This window comes from Labrus bergylta, chromosome 4 (genome assembly GCF_963930695.1).
Source record: "Labrus bergylta chromosome 4, fLabBer1.1, whole genome shotgun sequence".
In the NCBI taxonomy this organism is placed as follows: Eukaryota; Metazoa; Chordata; class Actinopteri; order Labriformes; family Labridae; genus Labrus; species Labrus bergylta.
This window is the reverse complement of record NC_089198.1, coordinates 28,858,454-28,879,781: the sequence shown is the minus strand read 5'-3', so window position 1 is coordinate 28,879,781 and position 21,328 is coordinate 28,858,454. Positions and strand designations below refer to the sequence as shown.

At 41.1% G+C, this 21,328-nt stretch overlaps 1 protein-coding gene across 15 annotated transcripts in view; it reads right to left on the bottom strand.

Annotated features, from left to right (window-relative positions):
- Nucleotides 1-21,328, bottom strand: part of LOC109980547 (receptor-type tyrosine-protein phosphatase F) — a 172,686-nt gene that overhangs the window by 79,285 nt on the left and 72,073 nt on the right. For all 15 annotated transcript variants that reach the window (XM_065954314.1, XM_065954315.1, XM_065954313.1 and 12 more), the window contains exon 4: nucleotides 20,621-20,762. In XM_065954314.1, the coding sequence (XP_065810386.1) occupies nucleotides 20,621-20,762 (142 nt within the window). The remainder of the gene's footprint in view (nucleotides 1-20,620; nucleotides 20,763-21,328) is intronic.

Sequence of the window (21,328 nt, the reverse complement as noted above, 5' to 3'; positions counted from 1 at the left end):
CAGGGCTAAAAAAAACATGCAGCACTTTCTGCAAACAGCTGTGATTTCTTTTGATATGAAGGTTGTTGTTCACTTAAGAACATTCTGGCACAAAAATAAAAAGATTTTTTAAGTTTGAGAGCTGTGCTCACAGTGAAGGAGGATTGCCTCTCCCCAATAATCAGCTACAGGAAGACCTATATACAGAAGCAGGACCCAAAATATCTATAACCTGGAACTATGTTAGAATTTCATTCTGATTGCCTCTTCTATTACATCAGCAGAAGGCCGTCTAGCCACAGATTAAGTCTAAAGGATGCATAAAACAGGATTCTCACATGGCTTGTCTGAGTCTAAAATCCATATGTAAACTTATATGGCTCGGGCATGAAACGCAGCATGGGTGTTGTACTTTGTTCTGATCCCAGGCAGAGCAGTTGTTCCTTCTTTCACCCTTGTATTTGGCCTGCAGCCCGGATCGTCTCATATTCAGATGTAGTTGACAGATCTCCGCATAGCCTCTTATCTCTGTGGAGAGGCTTTCTTCCTGTCTAACGATATAGGATTTGTCCTCAGACATCCCGACTGAAATCAGGATACTTTGACAAAACAGACAACTGCGGCACAATGAAATAATGCTGTACAATTTGTCATTGTAGGGATAACAGTAACAGTAGCAGCCTGTGTTCCTCTGTGGTTTGCTCTGTAACCTTCAAAGCAAAGGAAGAAGTAAAAAATATCTTCTTGAACCTGGGCAGTTTGGTGGCCAAATATGAGTGGAATAGTAGATTTCTCTTCTTTTAAGGTACAATTCGGGGGAACCATTAAATAATTTGAACTCTGCAGGGAGCTGAACTCCACGCTCACCTTCTCACTATTCACTTAGAACATGTTCATAATGGTTACAGATCACCTGAGAGTAGGTCCCTTTGTGGCTGCTGACATGGACTCAATTTTCTCCTCGAGGTATTCACCAGGGACGGGGGGCACAGTCGGTATGGGTTTCGGGTGCTTGTGTTCAGGGGCGGTGGGCTGTGTTTGGGGACCTTGCAGAGGAACTCAATTAAGTGTCGGCAGGTCTGTGTGCAGTGATGCAGCTACTACTCCATACTGAGTAATCATGTGGAGTTGGAAAAATATCCAGCCCAGAGCAAAAGATGATCGCTTTTAAAAAAAAACAACGTATATTTTTAAGGTTAACTTGAGTAAAATATCGGTTTCTTTTCTCAGGAGGAATCTTCATACATACGGGGTTATGTCTTCCCTACCTACGTAATTCTAGGTCAGTGAAGTCTTAAAAGTGATGAATACAAAAGGGAAATTGTGAATAAAACACAGGTGAAAAGATTATAGTTTGATCCTGATGTATTCATCATTTCTATGGATGATGAATTGAAGCTCTGAGCAGTTGGCTGATCTTCACTCAAGGGTGAACAAAATTTTAAAAAGTACATTTACGTCTTCTTCATCCTTAATATTTCTACATATAACATGGTTCAGCTGTCAAAATAAAATAATCTTTTTTTTTTTTTTTTAATTGGTGATCCCCCCTCTGAGTCTAGCTTGGTGTCTATCCCTGTTGTATACAATGCAGTGCAGATACTAAACTGGATGAAATTGTCATTATGTGCGATAGTTTGGACAATATCTCAACTGTTCAATACTGTGCTTTGTATATGTTGTTTTTTTAATTCAATTCCCTGTGCTTGAAGACATTTTATTTCTTATCTCGTTGCCCTTTTCTACATAGATGTATTTCTTCAAACACCCTGGCCCTCCATATTTCCAACTATGTTCAATATTTCTGACTTTTATATTGTGTATAAGACCGGGGAATAAAATAAAGTATTGCTGATGCTGATCTGACTCTTAAAACATGGTGGAAACCATCCAGTTAAATGAATCCTGACACCTTCCTGCCAATCACAAAACCACAATTAAAGAATTTAACAGACGAGGACGGCGCATGTTTTCAGGTGTATGTTATAAGATGTGGTCAGTTTTCCCCGAGAGATCTATTGCGTAATCTTTCAATATGTGCACAAGACAACTGCCAACAGACCGACCTGCTATTTATGCTGTAGTGCTTTGAGGAAGTACATTTTTCAAAGGAGAAAATGAAATATGAGCATGGGATATATTCCAGCAAACCCCTTCACATTGCTTCTAGAATATTTATGATTAAGATTATTGGCAAATGTTCCCGGGCTCTGAAAAATGCAAACCATTGGTAAAACAGGGCAAAAGACCCCAAAGGAGTTATTACACGAGTCAGCAGCTCCGTCATACCAGGAAGCACAAACAGGGAATACTTTAAAGAGCAAACAGCTGCTGCAAAGCCTCCACCTGAATCCATCCTCTACGTCTGCCTAATGTTTGCATTGCAGGCACACTGGTGGACGTACAGTATGTGTGAAAGATTAGTGAAAAGCACACTGTGGCTTTACTTCACTCTGTGTCAATTCTTACAAGGGATAATTCTTAACCAAAGAGTAGACAGGCTGCGCGTACTGTTAAGTGTTATACATAAGTAGGAGGCAGAGCACTGCTTAGCTTCAACGTTATATACATATAAGGAGCAGGGGGAAGCCAAGGTTAGTGAGAGGTGAGTAACAGAACCAGGAGGAATAAAGTCAAACTGTTCTCTCATAGATGAATCAATGACAAGATGTGACGTCAAAAGCTGATCTTATAAATGTCTTTTGTGTAAACAAATTGTATGGGTGCAAGTAACTGGAGTTTATTTCAAATTGATGGTAAATAGTTCTTATTTTCTGAGTGCTGCCTTTTATTTTGCTATATTTATATTATGAATGCGCTCCCAACAGAAAGCCCACAGAGTGAGGATGTTTGACCTGCAGGCCTCTCAAGGTACCTTAACCCTGTTATTCTTTGTAATAATATTCTCTATCATACAATTAAAAATCATATATTTTCTCAAATGTACGTGAACTTCTTAAGAAAAAAAAGCGTAGCTGATTGACTTTTAATCCCTACAAATTTCTTTCTCTTGTAAAAGGTTGAGGTCAATATGCTTTAGTTAACATAATACTCAAGATTACATTTCTCACCTAACAACCCTCGTTTGAATACACTTTTGAAAGTTGACTTTGTCCTTGGTTTCTTGCTACAACGAATAATTGAAAAGTTCTCTCCATAGACATCTTTATCAAAGATCTTGTCGATGGGTTAGATTTGAGCCCTGCCTGTCTGCTCCTAATACAGCAATTCCTGCGGCAGGCCTTGTCTGCCAAATTGTCATCCCAGGAAGACAAAGACATGCCTTTGTTCAGTCCTTTTTTTAATTTGAAGGGAAAAGAAAAGCGATGGGGGAAATTTGGCGAGGATCCAATGAAATAGTGCGGGCGACGTAGGTTGATGTTTGTCAAGATAGAGGGCATTTTTAATAAAAAGGGGCCTCTTGTTCTTCTTGAGTGTAATTCATCAGGAAAGAAATCTTCACTTCTCTGTCTAGTCTGGCCAGGGAAATTCGAGCATGGAGAAAATCTTGCGATAAAATCATGTGGGCTCTGCATTACTAAGATGAAAGTGCTAAAAGACAATACCAATGTACTGTGTGTAAGGTTGTCAAACATTTTTGACGCTGTGATACTTTTAAAGAAGTGCATTTAAAATCATACAAGCTCCATTATTTTTAAAGATCAATAGTCAGGGATGGGCAACTTTGGTCACAGCAAGGGCCGCATTCATTAAATTCTGACTGCCAGAGGGCCAAATTGTAGGATGCAAAAACGATAACAGTCAATTGTGTCTCAAATTTTATACCAGTGATCAAAAATTATCATGGATATATTTCTGGTTTTCATGATTTCATGGTAGATTTGGTCATGTTTTCCCCATGTTTCCAAGGAATTGATATTTTAAAAATTGACCTGAGGGCCACGCTGAGGGCCGCATGTGGCCCCTGACAGTACCGAAGCTCAAAAATAACTACAGATCTTAAGTCATATTTAACCCCAAAACGTTGGCGGTTATTCGATACCCAATCATCAACAGCGTGCAGGAAGATGATTGCTGTTTCTGGGCATTACAAACAAGAAATTACCCAATGTTTGTTGTCATGTTGTGGCAACAGGTATCAATATTGTTTGATTTTTACGAGTATATTATTAAAGTATAAAATGCTGGTATTGTGACAAACCTAAATCTGTGACAATTCTAACTTTCAAACTGGTATTATTGTTTATCTTTCAACATTCTGAAATCATGCAGGCTTCATGCAAACCTAAAGCTGTATTTGTAAAGTGTGTCTGTGATACAGTTGAGACAACAAAAAGTAGTAGAAACGCCCTGGATTAGCAAACGAGAAAGGCCCAAGGCAGAGCCAGGAATGCATGAACTGGTTCCTCTGTGATGGGAAAATAAGGACCATTGTTCTCCAAACAGGCGTTTATCACGCAAAGTGTCGTACTGCAATATGATCAGCTCAGCAGATGAACTTGCTCACGGAGGTTACAGAAGTAGGAGTAGAACAAAGAAGGGAGAAGGCTTTACGTGTTTTTTTTGTGGTGGTGTTACTCAATTAGGTTAGCAGTGGGGGGGGGGGGGGGCACAGCTATGCATAAAAGGGCATGGGAGAACATTTGCAGCATATGTTGTAGAGAGAAGAGGCAAAAGTTTCATGAATATAAGTGAAATTAAGAAAAAAACATGATGATAGAGAAATCATAAACTGTTATGTCAAGGAGATGCCTCCGCTGTAACCACCACAGGAAGGTGGGGTAAGATTTAGATGAGAGGGGAATAAAAGTGAAAAAGAGGGGAAGGGTTGAGAAGAGGAGGGGGCAATGGGAGGGGTGCATGCCAACCTCCTGCCAGCTCCAATTACCAGTGTGAGTGGAGCGTGGCAGCTAGGGCGATGGGTCTAATCAGAGCCCTGCTGAAAGAGACTCGTCCCTGTCCTCCTGCCCCACTGGGAGGCTGCTGGAGATCAATCCCACACTATCGTCAGCCAGCGTTCTTCCCCTCCACCCAGAAACACTCATCTCAATGGAGGGAAAACACTCCACAAACCCTCATAACAGGGGAGCCCTGACACAGTGGCACAGGATGCAAAAGTTCTGCAGAAAAAACAAAAAAAAAAAAACAGCCTGCCTCATTTCCATTTGAGTGTGCCCTACTATCTCTGCCTCTGTTCTACTCGAGAGCAGAAAGTGGTGAATGGCATGTGCTGCTATGAATGTTTCACGTTACAGTTACGCCGCAGAAACGGTCCCATCAGACGGAACATGCACTCATGAAACTCATGTGTGCGGAAATATTTATGAGAAAACAATGCGACAACATGAGCAGGAGCTGTGTGAAGTGCCCCCAAGCATCCTGCTCGATTCTGAATCAATTGTTAATCTAAGTCAGCATCAACGTGCGGCATCAAAAATTAAGCCGATAAAGCGAGTCTGTTTTTGGTTCTGTTGCGTTTACATCTGAGCTGATCTCATTTCCAGCAAAGAAATAAAAAGGTCTTATGATCTCTACGTGCGCCTGTTGCAAAGTGATGGATGACAACAATTAAAGGTGATGTCTCCTTTGATAGCAGGAACCACAGTGACAGCAGCACAGCCACTTGCCTCATGAAATATTACTGCTCTAAAATCTACCCTTTTAAACATACATCAGCAAACTGTCTTTATACTTCGTGAAAACAAGAAACATTTGTGCACTTCTGGAGGATATGTAGGTCATTTCTTTATTTCATTTCCCGTGGGTGAGGAAGTGTTGCATTTCGCTCTTAACTGCTTGCTAAATGTGTGAAAAGAGCAATCTATTTAGTAGAATGTGTAGAAGTACAGAAGCCTTGAAGGCTGCAGTCTGTGTTCCCTATGTCAAACCGATAAAGCCTTTTAATTATTCACCTTGCTGCTTGTACAGCCTGTGAAGGGGGACTATATATAGTGCAATGAGTGTTGGTTATGTCTATGTCTCGACTGGTCTTGACTCAATCTAACACTAAAAAGCAGACAAGCAGTCTGCAGAAAACAAAGCGCATGGCCTGCGGCTGTTTCTGGCCAAGAACATCGTCGAGACAGACATTTGCATCTGCGCGAGTCACGGCACTGTGTGAGAGGTGTCAGCAGCAGCAGGAGGTGCAAACAGAGAGCCAAAGCTAACATGAGTTCAACTGAGAGAGCTCTATGAATAGTTGGATCATTGATGGAGTGTAAAACATTCAGCAAGTTCATTTGGAAAATGTTAAACTGCAAAGGATTTATGAGGAGTGGCAGCCGTGAAGTGGTTAGCGCTGCTGCCTTACCTTCTGGCCTCTGGGTTTGAACCTGTCTGCTGGCTGGCTGGGGGCTTTTCAGTGCGGAGTTTGAATGTTGTCTCTGTGGGTTGTTTTTTTTTCTCTCACAGTGCAAAGAGAGCTTGATTGGCGACTCCCATTTTCACAGTGAATGTGTTGTCTCAATTTGCGTACTAGTGTAGCTGATGGCTGTACTTATTAGGAACAAAAAGGTGATTGGTCACTCTGTTGTAGCCTTTTCACACATGTACAAAACTCCTAAAAAAACATTTTTGGGTTGAGCTGTGTGAACACAAACAGCAGAGTGTTTTACCCCGTCTTTGTTGATTCTGTAAAAAAACATCCAATTACATTTAGCATCAAAAAGGCAAAATCCATCATCATGCGTAGAACTTTGTTGCTACCTGTGCCATCTTGGCCATGTTGTGAACATTACAGGCTACTGTAATGTCTCACGTTATATCTTGCCTCCTGAGACCTCACCTCCCATCTGATAGGGAAAATCTGTGAGGGTTCATACATGCAACTCAAGATCATTTCTGGGGGTTGCGGTCCTGGAAAATGAGGGGAAGTGTGAAAAGGGCTTTGGAAAGCCGTAATGGATACTACTTCCAGTTACTAACATTACACCTTTACAGTTGCTACTTCTTTATCTTTCCTGTCGTTCACACAATTACCACCTTGTATGTGTTTCATAGGTACAGCATGGTAGTACTTGTAGGTGTCTTTTTGAAATCCTGTGACATTCAGGTTTTCAGTCAGCGACTAATAGGCCCCCGAGAAAAGCAGACAGACCCGACTGGTGTTCATGTAACTGCCTCTGCACTCTGACTTGCAAAACATCGGAGGGCAAGGAGTTCTCTCACATGTTCTGCCATGAAGGGCATGTGAGCAGGACCCTTCTGCTCTTCAGAGAAATACTAGTTGGCAGAGCTCCCTCTGCAGAGCTCTCCTCTGCAGGGATGACATGCACTACTCGACATCAAAGACCCGGCAAGGAGGCCATTGATGTAATACTATTGTAATGACATGAAAATTGCAAAAATCTCAATGGAAAAGGAGGCAATTGTACAATATGCAATGAAATGTGCATTCAAATATGTTTGAATATCTTGTCGAGTTAGTAGCCTCTGGCATGTTATCTCCTAGACCAGGTGTTATGGCAGTTGCTATGGAGATAGTGGGGCATCAAATACAACAAACACACACAGACACACCTGCATGCAACGGACCATCACAAAACACAGCCATAACAAAAGCACTGTTGATGCAGTTGTTAATGCGTGCTACCAGCTTGTGTTCATCTCATTGTGCTGTTATTCGGCTGTTTATCCAAGTGTACTTGGTGTAAAAAAGACTGTAATGCAAGCCATGACCTTTGAAATAATACACTTTTTTGTCTGGCTGAGAAGAACATTTGGCCCTATTTCCTCGCCTACAGGCAGATAATCAATAACAGTCATCTAATTCCCCCCCTACTCCTTCCTTTCCTTCCTTCCTTCCTTCCTTTCCCCCTCATTTTATCTTTTCCCTCTCTCCCCTATTCCTTTTCATCCCTACTTCTCCCTTTTTCTCCTATCTGATATCATACTTCCCCTGTCGTCAGGATGATCTACGGCCCTGCCAGATGCCCCGCGCCTGTTATTTATGCTGCGGCTCACCGGTTAGTACATAACCGTGGCCTTCGACCATTACGGCAACCCAAGGGTGGTCTTCTAAATTCGCTTGGTTTTGCTGACCGAGTCACCTTGTGGGACAAGCGCTGCTGCACAGGATCACATCCTCCATTAACTACGCTATAAGAGTAGCACAGCTGTAGGCTTTCATTGGGAGATTACAGCTCCACTTCTTGCCTCGTGGTCCAACCAACAGGACTTTGATTGAAGACCCTTGAGATTAAAGTATTACAGAGTACACGGTTTGTGGTTTACTACTCATTTTAATGTAACTGCCTCTAAGATGGAAAAACCTGTGGGCTCATGGTTAATTTCTGCACTAATACGATGTGGCTAATAAGACAGGCTATTCCTCCAGGTGTCTTGGAAAAAGAACAAGGACAGGACCAGGAATCAGGAAGCGTGACGGTTAATGAAAGAAGGGCCACCTGAGGAAGCAGAGCAGCATTTTACAAATAAATGAATTAATTGATCCTCTGCACAACTCAAATGAATCATCGACTGAGCTCTATTGTGACATGTTTAGTGTAATTGCCGCAGATAGGGATGGCTTTTATGAATTCAGAGAAAGGCAGTGAATGTAGTGGAATATGGCAGGTTCTGTTAATTAAATCCTCAATGGCTGGGCTCCTGTGACAGCCTTTACTTATTCTCTCAGTCAGAGATAATGAATAATACAAAGAGTCTGTAAGTCAATGTTGACAGCTTCAACTTTGTGGGGCGGTTTCCGTAAGTGAAAGGTGTTTGAAAATCTCACAATTTGACATAACCTATTAAAAGGTAGAGTGTGCGAATCTAGAGACAAAATGTAAACATTTAAGATCAACAGCTAAACAACCCTCTCTTCAATGCTCCTTCAGAAGGTCTGCCTCCTAAATTAATGGATGCATATTGCATGTTCATGACCAGGGAGGTAGCAACCTCTGGTGTTGCAAAATGAAGCCAATGGGAATGAGAAAATAACTGCAGTTCCTTCATTGTCAACTTGAGGCTGTCTTAAAAAAAAAAAAGCCCAGTGTAAAATGCTAATTTTTACAGCTTAAAAAAACAACCTGGTACAAAAAAACGGTTTTGATTTTGATTGTTTTGATTCTATCAAGTCAAAAAGTTATTTATACGAAGCAAATAACGGGCAAGGCTGATTTGCCTGGCAGGTGGGCGCGTTGAAGCTGTTAATCAGGAGGCTTTTACCCGGCATAACTCAATCTCTGTGGCTGTTTATAGATTGAGTTAGGTGGAGATAGCGTTTCCCAAATGGTCACCACTTCATAACATCTCTTCAGAACCCAATGGGTGACATAACTGAGAATACATCCATGTTTAATACAGTCAATGGTTATGGCACTAACAAATGGACAATCTGGTGGAATATGGCCTCTCTCCTTTAGAGGGTTAGTTTAGATTTGCATTGCCATGAAAACACAGGTGGCATATGTTTTTCAAGTTGTAACTGTCACAAGTGTGAATACAAGCCTGCCAATATAGATGTTAAAAACAACAACTTATCAAAGCCAAAATTCAAGCCAAGAATAAGCCTGGACTGTGTATCAATATCATTGCTGGTAACAGTAACAGAAACTTATAGTTTACAGTGGGTGGTACATTCATAGCAGGTAAAATATCTCTGTATCCTAATGGAAAGAGATGTTAGAACTGTTAAGGTACAGCTCCAAGTGGGTGAGGTGGAAGAGTAAGAAAAAGAACAAATGGCAGAAAGGGAGGAGAGGCAGAGTTAACAACAAAAGAAAACGTGTTTCTACTACCTATTATAACTAGTTCTAACACCCCATTGATTATTCTATTATTTCATATTCTGTAGTTGGTGCAACCTTGACTCCACAAGAAGGGACAGAGACCGGCTCTCCCTGACAGCAGCGGTCAATAATTTGGTAATGAATAATTAAAGGACAGTTAAGTGCCTCTAACTGCTTGGTGTTAACAGGCCTTGACACTGTGTGTGAAGCAGGGCAGACCTGAATCTGTGCCTGTCTGCTTGGTCAACCGTCCCTTGTGAAACAGGTTAAAGATATTGATGCAGATGTAATGCATACAAAATCAACGGTGCCTTTGACAGCTGGAAGCAAACCCAGCAACTACAACCTTGAAAAACACAGCTTTAGCAGCTTAGAGGAAACACATGCCTCTTAAACACGAGAAAAATGTCAAGCTTAAGGCCGAGCTATAACCCTGGTAGTGAGTCAGGCTGTTTTCCCCCTGCCTTCTCTGGCCCAGTGGGTAAGCCAAGAGGGCTCAGTGTGTAAATGTGTGAGGAAAGGGGGTCAGGGTGAAAGGACTCCCATTAGCCAGCTCATTGAGTGTAGGTATTAGAACCCCCCTGACATGCAGCCGGCCCATCCATCCATGGCCAGTCAGGGCCTGGGGAGCTGTTGACTCATTGGCCTGCAGGGTTTTAAGGTGGACCTCGCTCTTTACTGTACCTGCAGGGGAACAGCCCAGAGCTGCATTATAAAAAAAAAGAACAAGGAAAGTAAGCTGTTTTTTGTTCATGCTTTCTGTGTTATTTGTACTTTATTGCTCCCAAACATAGATTCTATTTGACACCATTGATGCAGCAAGTGCAGTATTGTATTGCAAGTCTAGCCGTAAAAAGGTTTAGTATTTCAGGGTGAAATTGTCTTATTGTGTTTTTTTGAGATTTTGTGTTATGATGAATCAATAAGGCCAGAAGAAAACATTAGCACTAAAAATTAATTCTCCATCACAACTGTTGCCCTAAAATTCCAACAAAGTTAAAACAATTGTCAGTGTTTTGCTTTTAGATCTTGTAATTGTCTGTCACTGTGAAGGCATTTCTTCTCTTCAGATGAGTCGCCTGTGTTGCAGTGTTTGTCTAATCACCGGTTTTGCATAAGTCAGAGACAGACGCAGGAAGTTACCGCTGTTGCACATCAAAGCACTGAAATCAACTACAACATGCAATTATAGGGATAAAATATGAGGTAAGTGTTGGAAATCTAGAAAGCATAATGTCGATGAACTACTTTTACAATGACTCAAGGTAAAAAAAAAAAAAGAAAGTTGCTTGTATGTGGGTTAAAGTTTTTTTTTTTAAAGGTGTATTCCTCTGAAAAAGATCATTTCCTGTGTAAAGTTGTGGACATTTTCATATAAAATATATAGTTTATCAACTGTTAAGCATACTCTGTAAGTCAGGTAAGACCACCTCTGCTTCACCGTTATATTGATTATATTGTTTTCTGCTGCCATGGAGAGGAAAATACATATAATAAATGTCTTTATTAACAACAGTTGAATAGGGCAAAGTCAGTATGGAACCAAGATAAGGAGAACAGCATGAAGCAATGAACAAAATAATTTGATGCTAAATTACACTTTAGCTCTGCAGGGCTCCGACTGTGCAGGTGTGAGTAAGTGTTTGTCTTGTATTTGACCCTCACATAACAATTTGATTTTGGTGCACGATTGTAAGCGACAGCTTTCATCACCCTGCGTGAAAAATAATATTGTCTCGTCTGATCACATTAGATTCCCCCCCTGCTGGTCTTTTGTCTGGTTTAGAATGAAAAACAACGACCCAATGCCTCGTCTTTGGTCCCATAATCAGACTTACGAGTAAATACAAATTTAGGATCTTCCAGCAAATGAATCAATCAAAAGGCAAAAAGAGAAAAAGATAGGCTGTATCCTAGCTTAACATCCCAATGGAGGAGGCAGCGTGCCGCTCTGAATACACGCATGATGAAACACTATTGATAATCACATCGGTCATGCTCTCACAAACCAGTCGTCAGTGAAAATCTGTAATTGAATAATGAAAGCCTGTTGCAGCTGTTTGTGGCAGATATTTAATAGCACGTGTCAATTCTCGGATGCCCCTGTCTGTTCCTGACAATGTGCAGATATTAACGGATGTGCATGTCTTGTCACATCTCCAATAACTTCTGAAGCCCAGAGACGACATCCAGATGAGGGGTTCAATATGTCCTGACAACCAACGCTGGCCACAACTTCAGGCTGCAGCTCTGCTTTCAATAAACGTATGACAGCAGCAGGAAGCAACAGTGATCAATGTTTTCCTGTGTAACCAATCATAGCGTGGACTAAGCGCATGCACAATTAGCCGACGAACCAATTAAATGTCGGCATCCTTGGTAGTCGGCACCAGAATTAATAAGAGGTTAAAGTAATTATTAATAGTGTTATGAATGTAGGCCGATACTGTCAGTTAAAGGTTGTGTCTGCGCCGTTTGAAGATACATTTCCTAAAGTACTTTAATTTTCTATCAAATACTGTCTCATCCATTACAGGAGCTTGACCCTCACCAAAAGGTAACTTTATCAACACATAATGAGGTTTATTTTTCCTAGAGAGATGGTTTTGATGTGCTCAAACAAAAAGAGTTGAATGAAGTTGACTTTAGCATCATCAAAGAATAAGACGACACTAAAGGGAAATAAAGTCATCTACATGAATTTCGTCATTTTTCTCTTCCTTGCCTCTTGGGCTTAGCGTTTGAGAAAATTAGTTTTTTAAGAGAGTGACTAAAATGCTCTGATGTGTTACAACACCCTCTGAAAACTACAGGCTCGCTTAAAAAGGATAAACACATTCCAGCATTAGCCTTAGTCTTAACACCTTTCAGGATGTTGAATGTTTCCCAAAGTGGTTGAAGTTATGGGACAAATTAGAGAAATGTAAATCCACTCTTAAGTCATTAGGACAGGCTGCAGATGTGTTTTGAGGTTTAATTCCAAATTACTTCCTTTTAACAATTTAGAGAGTGGTTGGAGAAGTATAATTCAGCACCTGTGCTAAGAGAGACAAAAAAACACTTCAGATTTTGCATTAAGTTCCTTACAATTAAATGTCTAACTCTCTTGACTCCTCTCCAATCTATCACCACTTTTTAATGTTATTCTTAGTCATTGACCTGTCTCTCTCTCTCTCCATTCCTCTCTCTCTTTTTTTCTCTTTATCCCCTGAGGCCATAGACATGATCAGCACTGACGGCACAGACATACCAGACATCGCATACTTTACAGATACAGCTTTGCCAAAAGCATGGAGCAATTGATGGACAAGTACAGATGATAAAATGTAGCCTCAAAGCAAGATCCACTCAAGCCAGGTGTCTACATGTAACACGAAAAATGCAGTCTGGTGTCAAGCAGGTCTCATGGGACGGATTAATTAAACAGGGTCAGTTTTGAATGGCACATTTAATTCATTTAATACATGAAGTCATGCATGGATTGTATCTGATTCATCCTTAGTAACATAACGTAAAACAATAACACTGATGCATCTTTATGAGCAAATAAAACAATCTGCAGCAGGGAATGACTCACGGCAGTGTGACGAAAGAGCCTTTTAAAAAAATGTGTCCAAACATGCATGGTGCATTACACTTTTGAAACAAAGTAGGGTGAGATTTTCCATCAGAAAACACTAATTCAACATGTCAAGATCAGCAGCGATAAATCGTTGTCGTTGTCCACAGGGGGCGCTCAAATCGTCACAACCTGAAAGTCTCTCAGACGAGCTTAGACAAGGATGAAACCTCCTGGAAATATTCTCTCTGATTGATTTTCAGAATGTATTGACTACAACATGCTGGCAGGGATTTCTTTAGATTTATTGACCTGCTCAAGGAAAGTTAGGAGAATGTTGTTCAAAGCCAGCCTTACAAACTCCCCCCCCCCCCACCCAATCTAAGCAAACCTCTCATCTGCTTTCCTGTGTACGAGACAAATGCCTGATTGGTTGAAGACGCAGTAGCTGAAGGCCCGACCGAACCTTAAAAGCTACCCACCTCCTCACTATTCTCGAGTCCTTGTAAGCAGGGATGTGAGGATGCAGATTGGGTGGCCAGGAGGGTGCTTCCACCCTGCCATATTGTGTGAGTCCTTGGGAGAAACATGCATAGACAGATGCAGTTTGTATCTGTCAGGCTGGATATGATCTACGATGCTGGGCCTCCAGCCAGCAGATGGTGGGAGAAATTAAATCTGTGACACAGGCTGACACAGTGGAGCAAAGAAATACAGTGGGGGGGGGGGGTGTACACCTGTAGATCAGTGTGTGTTATGTTGCGTTAATCTGTGTCCCTGGATGTGTGAGTGTGTGTGTGTGTGCGTGCGAGCTTCTGTATTCCTGCAGCATGTTGTGACTAATAACAGCCCTGCCTTAAACGGAAGCGAAACCTGTTCTGCTTAAAAAAAAGTCACGTCAAACTTTCACAGGCAGCATCATTTCATAAACAACCTACAGTGTGTATTGTTAAGCATGAACTGACCACTCACTTTCTTCAACAACAGCAGATATTAGAATGACAGCACGGATATAACAGAAACCCACCAGCATTCAAAAAGAGAATGAGAGGGAGTGTGCGAAAGTAATGTGGGGGAAAAGCAGTTACACAACAGACCTTATTTTGGTCATTGTGGATGATTTGAATAGCGCGAAGGAAAGGAGAGGATTAAGTTGTCGGAGGAGCAGGCCTCGGTATTAAATCATTCCGATATAGCCTCTCTATGTATTTATCTTGCTGGGGAAGAGGCGCAATGCGATTTCTATGCTGTTTATCCAGTCAGGTTTGTTGTCCGCACTTGCCTGGCTCCTGAGATATTTATTACTGGCATTGTGTCGCAGTCATTTTTTTCCCCCCTCTGCAACGAGGACCAGAATGCATTCCAAGCAAATAAAGGCTTTTTCTAAACCAGGAGGCCGTAATTTGTTTACTGCCATCAGACACAGGACCGCTAAGTACAGGCAACACAGTAAAGCTACGGTGGATAACAGTTAGAAATGTTCATAAAGTAATGTCACTGCTGTGTAATTATAGCCTCTCTTCCTGTCATATACAGTATAAGGACATAAAATGGACTCAGAGGCAGAATTCTATTAACATTTCAGGGACCTGCATCACTCCAAGGTTTGATGTTTGACATGTTTTCACAAAGCAGGGTGGTATTTTTTCAACAGAGGAGCTTTGAATCCTTGCATATCTCTCATTTGACCTTTCCAAAAAAAAAAAAAAAAAATTACATTTTTCTCCTCGACATTACATGTTCAGAGACGAGTTGCCAAGGAATTTCAAAAAAAAAGATATGCAGCTGGTTTGAAGGAGAACCTTTCTAATTTGCGCTGCGACTGCGGAGGATCCCAGTAATGATGGAGCTTTTTGATCTGGCCCCATTAAATAACATTCCTCCTTTCTAGAGACCGGTCCGCTGTCTCCCAAAGGACCAGAGGATATTCTCCCACGCCGCGTGTATCTGTTCACAGAGTTCCTGCTCATTTGAAGGATATCTGCTCAAGTCACAGAGAGCTCTGCAGATATCTAATGTTTGTTTTAGCTCTTATATGTCAGAGGAATTTTACTAAAAGTAGAGTAAGCACATAAAGTTAAGATTTATTTTACTTTTGTAGGGTTTGATAAGGCTTTACGCTGGAGTTACAATTTCTAGCTTTCAACTTGTTTTGAGAATTCAGAGCTTATGGAGAACAAACGAGCCATTTCACCCTGAAGTGATAAAAGCAGGATTAATGTACAAATTTCCCCTCAGATATGTGACCTCTGAAGTATCTTGTTGATTTATTTTTACTGGGGGAGAGATGTGTTATTTTTTTTATTATTTAATTTGCAAGTCTTGTAGCTGGAGGCCTTTCCCAGGACTTGTTAATGTTGCAATTCCCTCGTCGCTGATAGAAGCCAATAAAACCAAATACCTTTTTTTTTTTTTTTCCCAAAGCAGTTTCATCAGACTTTGGAGCTTGTTTTGCAGACAAAGTCAGCTTCCCACTGTGAAAACAGTCACTCTTTTCCATGCATCACGGAGCCTCATCAGTTTTATCGTCACTATTAGTATCCTGACATGTTTTTGACACCACCCTTAGTCATTTCTCGATTTGAGTCATTGCATTTTACATTTTACATGCTCATCAAATGTTAACGGCGGCGAGAATTTGAATTATTGCCTTGACGTGGAGAAGTGGCAGCACAGCACTCTGCGTTTAAGACTGATGTTTGTGAGCCGAGATGTCTTTTCTGTCCGGCAGTAGTTTATCCCATACATCACAGAGACAAGCACCATTTACCTGAACATTTACGGAGGCAGTTCAATTCAAGAAGGGGCCGCTCAAGGTCAAAGCATCGGCATCGTTACCCGAGTAATGAGTCATTGTTCCCTCTGGTCATCTCTCTATTCTACCCCTACAACGTCATGCCGCTGCTCACTGTCCACTATAGCTAACAGTGAGAGATTCAGAGCTAGACTGGAGAGGGAGTAGATACAAGGAGAGAAAAAAAATTAAAGAGACAAGAGGGCAGAAACTGAAATGAAAGAGAGGGGAAGAGAAGAGGAAATGAAAGACTGACAGCAACAATATTTCTCAATCATACCTCCCCCTCCAGTCTCAGCAGCATCGTCTGCATCATTATTTATCCATACAGGTCAGGCCTGCGCACAGCTCACTGACTCTCCCTAACTGTTACACACACACACACAGTCAGGGCAGGATTGTACATTTGAAAAGTAATTTTCCATGTAGGCCATTATTCAAAACATCGCAGTGAGAAAATGATGATTATAGCCAAGGATCCTCTCATTTTGACTTATGACAGTGTGACAGCAGTGAAGAAACATGACTCTCTTCTTGTTATTTGACTTCTTTTAGTGTGTCTAACTCTCAGTCTAACACACACACACACACACACACACACACCTTGAGAAATGACTGAGCTGACTTTGGGCTTGTATGTAAGTCTCTGTGGTGTGACCCCTTTTCGGGGGCTGGGGGGGCTGGGGGGGGGGGGGGGGGGGTGTGAGAACTGCCAGGAACAAAGAGCAGGGCTGTTACAGCGTGACAGAATTACAGAGTGACTCAAGACTCATGACTGCAAAAGTGCTAATGCCCGACTAGACTGGTGTGAAACAATGATTTTTCTGCTCGCCACAGGTAAGTGTCAGGCTAAAGTGTACAGTCACAGCCCCAGCTGATATCATCTGGTTGAGTTCAGAAAAAGACAAGGGGCAGCGTTAAATGGTCAAGAAAGTGTATGGTATGGTATTGGTATGGTGTTGTGTTGTGTTGTGTTGTGGTCTTGAATCCAGGTGAAATGTATTCATACTGAGTGAGTAAGTATTGATTATTTAGATGGAATAATGGTTCTTTTTTTTGTAAATTTAAGAATAATATGAACATATAATAAACTCAAAGACCTGAAATCAAAACTTTTTTTTTTTTTTATGTGTTTCTAGGCAAAATGATGCCAGACTCTGGTCCCCCCTTTGTTACATGAGTGTCCATTACTGACAGAAAAAATTGAATCCATTGAATTAATTATCACAAGAAAGGGATCCAGATATCCTGCGTGCACTTTTGAACCGCAGTATTTGCCCACATACACTTCACCCTTCAAATGCGCACGCTGAAGGCATGTGTAAAGCTGCACTGTTATGACTGTCATAATCCATATTTTGCAGGATTGGCAGAACGTAATAAAGAGCCGGTATATGAAATAATCATAATTAATGCTCGACCTTCCTTTGCTCTGCTTAAAACTATAATCCAGATCGACTTAGTGGTATAATGACTTTACCATTCTCACTGCCTCTCTGCTCAATGTATTATGACAACTTTATGTGGATGCAAAGTCACATGCACTTAAAGTCATGTGGGGAGTGAGAGGCTTTTCTTGTGAAATAAAAACGGAGGTTCTTGCTTATGAAACCATTCTTTCAACCTTTATTTATCCAAAGGAAGGTTAAAACTGACATGCTTTTTTTTTTTTTTTTTTAGCAATGCTCAGCTGAATATTTTCTTTGCACATTCCCATCTGGAGAGCTAGCCGGGGAAAGTTGCAGTCCTCTCGTATTTGTCACCGAGCAGCTTAACTGGTTCTGTGCCTTGCTCAAGGGCACCACACTGAATCAAGTTTACAGAAGCTCTGTAGTTTTCTTGGTCACTTTCTGCAGATTCTATCATTGGTTTCGCAAAGGCAACACTGTGACGTGACACCTTCAGGCTACCGCTGCCCCATTAAGGAGAAGGATCATTAGTCTCCGTCTGTTTGGTGCTGCCCCAGTGTTTTCTTGTGTGGTGCTGCTGATATGAACTTGATGTATCGCTAGGCTACAAACAATAGTCTAAAAATAGAGCCAAGCTGACAACATTTCTCCAAGCGGGTGTGTGGGTTTTTTTTTTATTTACAGAGTGTTTTTCTTTTTGCGTCAGGGAATGTGCATGAGTGTGGTTGAACATTTGTTTTCACATGTGCATGTATGAACAAGTTGTCCAGCAAATCCTCAGGGTCCTGGATGAGCAGATTGAAGGAGTTATTTTTGATTAAATCTGATATGTGGCTCTTTTTTTTTTTTTTTTTCTTTACCAGCCTGTGTGGCTGCACTTGAAAGTCTTCCTCTGGTAAAAAGGAAAAAGGCTGAAGGACTAAATAAAAAGTTAAAAAAAAAATAAAACATAAGGCAGAAGATTCTTGAAGAACATTTAAACACATTAGGAACGTTAACTATATTCATGTTAACTAGATTGTGTCAAATATAATGTTTAAAATTAGAATTATGTACATTGACAGCTGAGTCTGTATGGGGATGTTTTGAATAATATTAAGCAGAAAGGCTCAAAAAACAAGCTGCAAGCTTTTATAGCTGAGAAGCTCAGGAGGTTATCAGTGTAGCTTTTGACAGAGATTCCTTACATCGAAAAAGATACAACAACTTGGCAACATACCATCGAAGTCCTAGTCCTGAAATAAATATCTGTCTCTCTTCGCCTTGTTAAATGATCTACGAAGACTCCACCAGTTGTTTACATTGGCAGCTTGCCCGTTTAATCTGGACAGGTAGCGTAAAAAAAAAAAAACGGCTTGCTTGGGCTTGTAGGCTCTGAGAGCAGCTGTCCACACGTTTATATGAACCTACATTGTTTTGGTTTGTCAGAGCAAAACAAAGAGCTTAAAGGGGCTTAGCTCTGTGTAGAGGTGCAGACTCAGGTGTTAGTTTTTTGGTGGAAACATCATCACTAGTAACCTTTTCAAACTACGGTAAGCAGTACTTAAAGTTTCTCACTAAATATTGCTGATTTTATATTCAAAGATGTGTATATTCTGAAAAAGAAATGTAGAGCACTGCATTCCTTTTTTTCACTTCATTCTGACTTAAAGACGTGGGTTGAGCAACAAACACTAAAGACATTCAAATGTCTGATTTCAAACCCATCGTGTATGCAGTGAAGTGATGAAGTAGTAACGCTCTATAGATAAAAGAATCCCTCACATGGCATGTGTCTGTCTGTGTAGTACTTAACTCTGAGGTTAGAAACACAGAGCGCAGGATCACAGTGAGAAGACGACTTCATGCAAAGCACGGCTGCCGGTGAGAAACAGTAGCTCACTGTTGTGCTTCTTTCTACTTCACTGACTGAGGGAATCCAAACCTCGGCGTCCCATTTCGCCCCCCCCCCCCCCCCCAAACACTAAGATTGTGATTAATCTCGTCTCATGTTCGCTCCGTGTCATGTAAGTGCTGTTTGTTTGTGCAGGCAGCAGCATTCCTCACGATAAAGCGCAAAGGAGGAAAAAAGAAGACAAAAAAAAAAACCTTTCTTTGCGCAGGAGAAAAAAGTCCCTACGGGTAGATTATGCAAGCCCAGCCGATGATATCATCAAATCAGCGTGGACGGAGGAAAAAAAGGGAAAGGGTGGGTGTAAGAAAGATGGGACTCAAACAAGGGATAGAAAGGCTGTATTTGAGTGAGTGGGGATCTGCTTTAATGCCAGTGTAATGGCTAAGGAGGGCCTTAATCCTCCCGCTGGCGACTTCTGGAGCCTTTTTTTTTTTTTTTCTTTGAAACTTTCTAATGAAATCAACTCCTGTGATGACTAGCCCCCACATGACAAAATTACAATCAGCCAAGAAAGAAATTCATCTTCACAGCTCATTGACATGGAAGGCTGAGCAGGGAACCCCTGTCCACATAAATCATATACATTAACGCTATGTGCAAGAGGGGGGAAAATGCTTGGAGGTCAAACTGGCCTGCAGGCCTGGCAGAACTCTATATGTGGAAATTATTTATACACTCATTTAGCATATGTCTTTGAGTTTACTAAAAAGGAAATCACCGACTTGTATATTTACATTTCAGTCTAGCTTTAGCCATCAGTCATTATTTTACAAACCAGGCTTCTGATGGGGCAATTTATTATTTCTTTATTTGATTATGGAATTGATTTTCTCTGCTCGACGATTGGGACACGGATGACTAACTCATTAAGAGAGGGAGATAAAGTGTAGCATGATAGTCAATAAATGGCAGCCATTTCCTACAATATAACTCGATTCCAGGTCACACATTCTGCTGAATTGCTAAACTGTATGCTATCTCGTTTAAAAAACGCATTCCTTGCATTTTTCAATTTTTTTTTTTTTTAACCTTGCAGAGTTTACATTAAAATAGATCTACTCCTCTATGACACTGCCAATACCCGGAATCCTTAAGAGTTTGCAAATGTTTATGTATGAATTACTAAGGCAGACACCTGTATGTGCTTCTGAATAAATTGGAGTCAAAGCTTTAAAAAAAAAAAAAAAAAAAAAAACAGCAGCAGCAGGAAAAGAAAGAGGAATGAAAAATAAATGTGAGAGTGAAAACAAGATGGAGAAAGAAACCAAGCGATAAAAGAAAGACTTATCTTACCTTCAAGCACTGTGAGCTTGGCACTGGTGTTGATCTCGCCAGCACTGTTGGTGGCCGTGCACTCGTAAATGGCTTCGTCTCTGTGTGTGCGCAGTGGCTGGATCCGCAATACTGAGCCTGAGCCATCGTCAAACTCAATCACCTAGGAGGGCCAGAGCAAAGAAAAAGGGGCATCTTATTATTTTTTTTATTTTTTTTTGGGGGGGGGGGGGGGGGGATGAGGCAACCTATAGTCTATAAAAAAAAAAAAAATCTTTGTTTAGACTTTCAGATTTTTTTTCTTTCTCAGTTTGTGAAATCCAAATTTTTTTCATCTTTGCTTAATACAAAAAAAATACAAAAGACTAACAACCCATGTTTTTGGAGTGAATAATGCACTACAGCTATATTCAAAACAATAAGCTCAGCAGCAGAGCCACCACATCAAACCAGAGATTACCAAATAGTTGGGAACCTCAATAGTACCACCAGCTCGCCCAGCTACATCACGTTACGAAGGGTGGTCAGAAAGAGTGTGAATCCCCACCTAAGGCACCTCTTCTGTTCATACGAGTTCAAAAGAGGAGGGGAAATACATCTAGTAATACATCAAGGGGATGTATGGTGAGATGGTGGAGCAGGAGATCAGGAGTGGGAAGGATGAGGGTGTAAAAAGACTGAAAGAGATGAAGAGGACTATATAAATCAAGATGGAGGAAGATTAAAGAG